The following is a 6,713-nucleotide window of genomic DNA, read 5'->3' on the forward strand; positions in this document are numbered from 1 at the left end:
AAGCCACAGCCCTCGGAGCCCTCCATTGGGGCACTCAGTGCGGCTGGAAATAGGAGGCCGTGTGGATGGGGGTCCGGATAGACTTCCTGACCCAGAAAGCCATGCACACTATTAACTGAAAAATACAGGTTATAAAGCAATATGAGAAATAGGATCCATTTTATGTTTAAGTTTGTAAATAATACTTATGCATGAGAAAATCAGGCCAAACATAAAGTGATGATTGCTCATGGTTCTTCCCATTCTCCTGTGGTTTCCTAAAAAGACAGTGCAGTGGGGTGCCTGGGCTGCTCCAGAGCCCCAGGCCCTAGCATCATCCCGAGCCAGGCTGCAGGGGCATCTGAGGCTGCAGGGTGTGCAGACCCAGAGAGCCAGGCAGAGGTGGCACCTCATCCCCTCCCCTCCCCCCCACCCCGCCCCAGCTACACTGACCCCGACGGCCGCTGTCCTGGGCTCCTGCCACCTGGCCAGATGAAGGCGGGCACCTACAAGCTGTTCTTCGACACCGAGGGCTACTGGAAGAAAAGGGGGCAAGAGAGCTTCTACCCGTATGTGGAGGTGAGGGCCTCAGGCTGGCCGGAGGGTGGAGGCCTGTGGTTCACGGTGACCCTGGTGAGGTCCTGCAGTGGCCAGTGCCCCTCCCACTCTCCCAGGGCGGTGACAGGCAGGGACTTCACTTACCTTGGGCCCCCAGAAGGAAGGTGGCCCTGCCTTGTCCCTGGGTCAGGCTGTGGGGGCAGGGCCGAGGGTGACACAGCCCCCGTGGACAGAGGTGTTCACCAAGCCCATCCAGCTCACTGCGTCTGACCGAACTGCCTCCCACTCCACCCGGCCCTGAAAAGGGTGCGCATCCCTTGGGGAACCCGGCAGGCCCAGGGTCCCTCAAGCCAAGCTCCTTCTCTGGGGAGTACTCAGTCCCATCCCCAGCCCTCACCAGGTTTCCAGTTCTCCAATATCGGGCTCTAGCTGGCCTGGGGGCTCCTGTTCCCCTTGATCCAGCCTTTGGCCCACAGTCTGGGCTGCTGGAGTCCCCCAGGCAGCGTTGGGACCAGGGTACTGGTGAGCTGCGTGCGGGCCCCTCACTGTCTTCTGGCACCTCCTCGGCCCTCACAGGTAGTTTTCACCATCACCAACGAGACCCACAAGTTCCACGTCCCCCTGCTGCTGACCCCCTGGTCCTACACCACGTACCGCGGGAGTTGACCGCCAGCTGGCCTCGAGCACCGATCCCATCACCGTGGCCCCTAACCCACCCCCAGCCCTCCACAGAGGGTTCCATGCTCGTCATGGGGCCTCAGGCCCCACTTTCTATGGGGGGTTCTGGCCCCTCATTTCCCAGTGGCAGCTGTGACTCGGGCATCAATAAAGTCGGTGCTGGCATCTGCACGGCGGCTGTGGTCACTGGGCAGAGCTCGGCTGGTGCTGCCCGCCCGAGGTGGGAGGGCGTGTGGATGGGCAGCAGGGAGGGAGCAGACAGGCCACAGCCCTGAAGGTGCTCCCACAGCAGGCGACAGGACACGCTGCACACGTGAAAAGCCTTCATTTGCAGACCAGACAAACCTAAGAAACGAATGCCTGCTGTCCTGGGTGTGTAAAAGGGGGTGCCACCCAGCCAGAAGTCCAGGGCGGAGGCTAGGTTGGGGTGGCCACGAGTCCTGCAGGGCCCTGGCCCAGTGTCTGCCCAATCACAGCCGTCTCCAGGGGCTTGAAGCCCACGTTGTCCAGCGGGATCCCAAAGGCCAGGAGCTTCGCCTCATAGGTGCGCAGAAGGTCACTGTGGGCCTGTGGGGACAGAGCAGTGTGGGGGAGGGGCAGGGGACACAGCAAGCCTGACCCTCGCTCAGGCCCACCCAGCCCCAAGGAGGGTGTGGGGAGCGGGGGAACCGCCAAGCTAAGCTTTGCCAGCTGCTCACTCCAGGCCAGACCTGCCCCTAAACTCAGGATCACAGTGGGGACACTGCCCTCATCCCTGTGTCACAGACGGGGAGACTGAGGCAGAAGGTAGACTCGGGGCAGAGCTGGGGCCTGAGCCTGCTCCTGGCACCACCATCCCCAGCCTCTAGTCTTGGCCCCGTGTGTATGAGCAAGGCCTCGTCGGACACATTGATTTCCTGCCCCAGTGGAGGACGCAGGGCTGGGCATCAGTGCTGACAGGACCCACACAGACAGTGTCTGTTCCCTCTCCTGGAAAACATGTTTTAAGAAGTGTGGATTTCGTCGGACGGTTGTAAGGGTTTTAAGTGTTGATGCATGAGAAATGCCTGAAGCCTGACCTGACTCAACAAAAGCTCAAAGGGTACATTTTCCTCCAATTGTCAAGAAAAGCGTGCAGGGGCTTGGCGTGGAGTCAGAGGGTGTGCTGAGGCCGAGCTCCCGAGAGAACTTGGAGGCTGGGCCTGACTTCCACCCTTCCCTGGGGTATGGGCCTCCTGACAATCTGGTGCAATGCACAGAAATTCCCCCAAGAGCCGCACAGACCAGAAGATGGCCCTAATTTTGTGCGCACATGTATCGGGGTGCCAGGGCATCTAAAGAAGGGGTCCAGCTGGGTGGCGAGGCTGGGAAGGGCGGAGGGAAGGCCCAGCGCCAGCACCAGGCCCTGCCTCCAGCTTGTGGCTCCACAGAACCAGGACGGGACGTCCACCCTACAGAATCACAGGTGCACCCAGGTCACACTGGCGGGGTGACTGCGCTTGGTAAATGTCTCCGCAGGCAGCACTCTGTCTACATTCCCACAGCAAAGTACAGACCTGGGGGCTCTGCCATAGAGCTGGGGAGCCTCGGCTCACAGGACAGACAACAGCGGGGCAAGGCACTCAGTGCCCCTCCCCGTGGGTAGGAGGCCTCCATGCCCATGAGCGTGTGGGCATGGAAGGGGTGTGCAGCTTTCATCAGACTTACCAAGGAGTCGGAGAAGGTCCGAGCCCTAACTCCCCCACTTGGAGGACAGTGGGCCTTAACCTGGGGGAGCAATCGCCCCAGAGGCCAGGGCAGCACTGTGGTGGGAGGGTGAGTGTCAGAAAGACAGACAGAGCTGCTGGATGGGACACACTGTCCTCCTTCACCACCCATGCACAGCAGGCTCTGTAAAGGGCACCGGGACAAGAGTGTGGCCCCGCCTCACATGCAGATGGAAGGGTGGGCTCCTCGTACCTTGCAGACACGGGCCAGCTCGTACTGTAAGTCTCTGATGGCCCTGTTCTTTGATTCCAGAACATCCTGAGGGGAGAGAGGTGGACGTGAGTTTGAGACTCATATTTGGGCCAAGGCAGATGGGGTGGCCCCAGGGTCAGGGGGCCCCAGCAGGGACCCCAGATGGCCAGAAGACAGTGTCCTGGCTTCATCAGCATGTGCAGCTAGCAAGAAGGACAGAAGTCTCCAGGGGGAAAGGGGAGGCATGGTCTGCCTCCCCACGAGGCAGCTGTCTGCATAATGACAAGTGAGAAGGGCAGCCCCTCACACCCCACCTACCACCTGGGAGTCACTTCCACACAGGAACTCAGGATTCCTGCCCATGGGCTGGGTAACTAACCAGAAAAGCGAGAGCTGACCCACACCCACCCTGGCCCATGGCCACCACAGCTGTGGTGACATTAGTGGGCAGGACTGATTTTTATCCCCCTCATCATGTTGCGGGCAGCACAGGGACTCAACGCTTCAAGACCAGCTGCCCTTCCAGGAGGAGAGGCAGGAAAGCCCTCCCCAACTTACCAGCGCTACGCTCATGGTGACACACACAAATAGGGACAAGGAGAGAGATGAGACCTCAGATCCAGGACCACAGTGCTGCCAGCCCAGACGAGGCCCTTCCTATGGGGCTGCAGTGCCCCAGGCCCTGAGAGCCTAGCCTGGGTGACTTGGGTCACACAGGCACTGCCGCCCACTGAGCCAGGATCCACTGCTCTGAGCCAGGAACGTGGGCGCGATGTCACCTGGCCCTCAGGCCCCTCCTTAATTGGCGACAAGTCATTCCTTGCCATCCAGCTCCCACCCGTGGCACAGTGACCCTTCTTGGATCCAGGCCACTCAGTCCAGGACCTTCCATAGCTCCACTAACCCCAAACTCAGGGGTACCGCTAATGAGCGTGAATCACCCCCGGCCTGATGGCTGCAGCACCACGTGCTAGCTGCAGGCCCAGGTAGAAGCTGGGTAAGGGTAAGCCAGCCCGCAATGCTTCAGACACAGTCTCGATGACCCATCAGTTAACCGTCTAGGCCTGGGGGCGTGTGAGCAGCTGGGGTTTTGCGTTCAGGCGCACTGCACATTGCTGAGTCACCTCAGTGCTGCCTGTGCTATTTCTCAGGATCAAACACACCTGACACATACGGTGAGGAGGCCTTCCTATGACCCAGACCTGGTTCTCCATGAACACACCCTCCAGCCTGGACGGAGCATCTCTTGGACAGGCCTCCGGTGGAGACATGGTGGCTAGCTGCACAACTGTGTCCATCTCCCAGGTCCCCAAGGGAGCTGTGCCTGGTGCCGCCTCAGGCCTGGCAGTTACAAGTCACCCAGCTGGCTGGGATCTGCACTTCAGCCACGCTTCCCTGGCAGCACCAAAGACCCCTTGTCCCTCATCACCCATTCTTTCTGTGGCACCCGTCAACCACCAGACAGCAGAAGGACAAGGCCCACCTCTGGGTAACAGATGACCTGCCAAGTGGATCACAGGCAGCAGTGGTCACTGTCCTGAGGCCTCAGTGGACCCAGCCGGACCAGGGGCACAGAGGCTTCACCTCTCTAGCTTACTGCAGGCCCTGTGCCCAGCACAGAGGAGCGCCCTCAAAAGTGCACTCATGGAGGAATGAATGTTCTAGCCTCTGCCCAGACATAGTCCCTCTGGGAAGCCGTTCCCCGCACCCATTGTGGAGGCCCACCCCGGCCCTGCCTTTCCCTGTCCTAACTGCCACGGCCAAGGCAGCACATCTTCGTGCCCCACGTAGATGGTGCAGGACACTCAGCCATCCCCAAGGCCTGTGTCTGGGTCAGCCACCAGATGCCCAAGGAGCGAGGTCCAGAGGTTCGAGAATGGCTTGAGATCCAGGGCCTGATGGGCTAAGCTGAACCCATCGTGAGAGCTGGAGCTGGCAGTGGGCTCAAGGGCTCGAAAGTGCCAGGAGGTTAAGAATGGGGCCAAGGGGCCGGCTGAGTGGCACGTTGGTTAAGAACTGGCTTGGGACGCCAGAGGGCCCCGGTTCGGATCCCACATATGAGGGCCAGTGACACTGCCCTCCACAGCTAAGATGCTGAACAACAGCTCAACCTGGAGCTGGGCTGCCGTGAGTCGCCAGTGATGGCGTAGGCTGCAGCTCCTGTGGCTGTGGGTTGCCATGGGCTACCGTATATAGCCAGCAGCCAGCGTGAGCGGCCAGCAGCCAGCGTGAGCGGCCATCAGCCGCCGTGAGCAGCCATTCAGAAGCCGGCAACTGACGTGCCTTGCCTGGGAAGAGCGCAATGATGGTGCCAACTTGGGTCACTGAAGCAACATTCTCCACAACTAGACTGAAGAACAAAACGACAGCAACTTGTCTGTTCCCCTTCCCCCAATTCCCCAGCACTGTTCCCATCCCCCCAATTCCCCAATAAAAATCTTAAAAAAAAAAAAAAAAGAATGGGGCCAGGGAGACCTCAGAAGAGACCAAAACCAGTGAGACAAGGTGAGGAGCCTGGTGGCACACACAGGCGGGAGCCCCTCCCCAAGATGAGGGTCCTCAGTGGCGTGATGGAGGCAGGACATGCTGGGGTCTCACCGTGACAAGTGACCCCAACCAGAGCCAGGCCGCCTGCTGGGGGTAGGAACATGGGTGCCAGTCCAGCTACCCCCCAGGAGCCCTTTTGGGGCGTACCTCCAGCTTGCGGGACACGAGGGTCAGGGCGGCGGGGTCCAGATTGGAGGCCGCCAGCACCTCACTGAGCTGTGCTTCCTTCTTTTCCACAGCGGCGCTCAGCGCCTGCAGCTTGCGCTCCAGGACCAGGCTCCGGAAGCCCGCCTTCTGCTGCACCTCGAGGATGGCTGAGCTGAACTTCCGGTAGAGCTCGTCCCGCTCCTGCTGCACCTGTGGGGACAGGAGGGGCTGTGGTGGGCGATGGGGCCTCCCCGGGACGTCTCACCTCTGCCCGAGCCAGAACACACTGCGTCAGCAGAGCAGACACCTTTTACTGCACCGTTTGCATCCATGGGCAGGTGCGTCTGTGTCATCTAGACTGCCTGAACCCCCACTTTCTGTGAACTGCATGTACGGCTGTCCACGCCATGGGAGGGAGGAGGAAACACTAGTTGAACTCCCCTCTAGGGAGGAAGCAACAGAGCACCCTGCTAAGAACTGGAGAGGCCCCACAGAGGGGTCAGGCCGGCCTGGCCCTGGGTTTAGGCAGACCCGCGATTGCCCCCATGTGTAATCCAGGGCCTCAAACTTAACAAGCAGCGTTTGGGGGTGGAAAGCCTCTTGGGGACCCACTCTCTCTGCCAGGTTCTGCCAATGTGCCCCACAAACAGGAGATCTAGAGCACAGCCCTGGAGCCAACTGCCTGTCAGTCAATAAAAGTGCTTTTTCATCTGTTTCCTTTCACTGTAAAAAAACAAGACTTTGTAAAAATGTAAAAGGTAAGTCCTCTTAACAACCAAAATGCCCATCGGTAGATGACTGGATTAAGAAACTTTGGTACATTTACACAATGGAGTATTATTCAGCTATAAAGAAGGAAATAGTAC

General features: G+C 59.6%; 2 protein-coding genes across 4 annotated transcripts in view; one reads left to right on the top strand and one right to left on the bottom strand.

The window, feature by feature from the left end:
* Positions 1-265: 265 nt before the first annotated feature.
* Positions 266-1,386, top strand: LOC109383587 (5-hydroxyisourate hydrolase-like; the record flags this gene model as incomplete). The annotated part of the gene is made up of 2 exons (XM_019644164.1): positions 266-558; positions 1,114-1,386. Coding segments are annotated over 2 exons (383 nt in total), but the record flags the coding sequence as incomplete, so codon positions are not given.
* Positions 1,387-1,524: 138 nt separating this feature from the next.
* Positions 1,525-6,713, bottom strand: part of DRC4 (dynein regulatory complex subunit 4) — a 15,872-nt gene continuing 10,683 nt past the window's right edge. For all 3 annotated transcript variants that reach the window (XM_019642378.1, XM_019642368.1, XM_019642385.1), the window contains 3 exons: positions 5,848-6,057; positions 3,154-3,219; positions 1,525-1,782 (listed from right to left, as the gene is read on the bottom strand). In XM_019642378.1, the coding sequence (XP_019497923.1) occupies positions 1,633-1,782; positions 3,154-3,219; positions 5,848-6,057 (426 nt within the window). In that variant the 3' untranslated portion in view covers positions 1,525-1,632. The remainder of the gene's footprint in view (positions 1,783-3,153; positions 3,220-5,847; positions 6,058-6,713) is intronic.

Source organism: Hipposideros armiger, unplaced genomic scaffold, assembly GCF_001890085.2.
Source record: "Hipposideros armiger isolate ML-2016 unplaced genomic scaffold, ASM189008v1 scaffold_4, whole genome shotgun sequence".
In the NCBI taxonomy this organism is placed as follows: domain Eukaryota; kingdom Metazoa; phylum Chordata; class Mammalia; order Chiroptera; family Hipposideridae; genus Hipposideros; species Hipposideros armiger.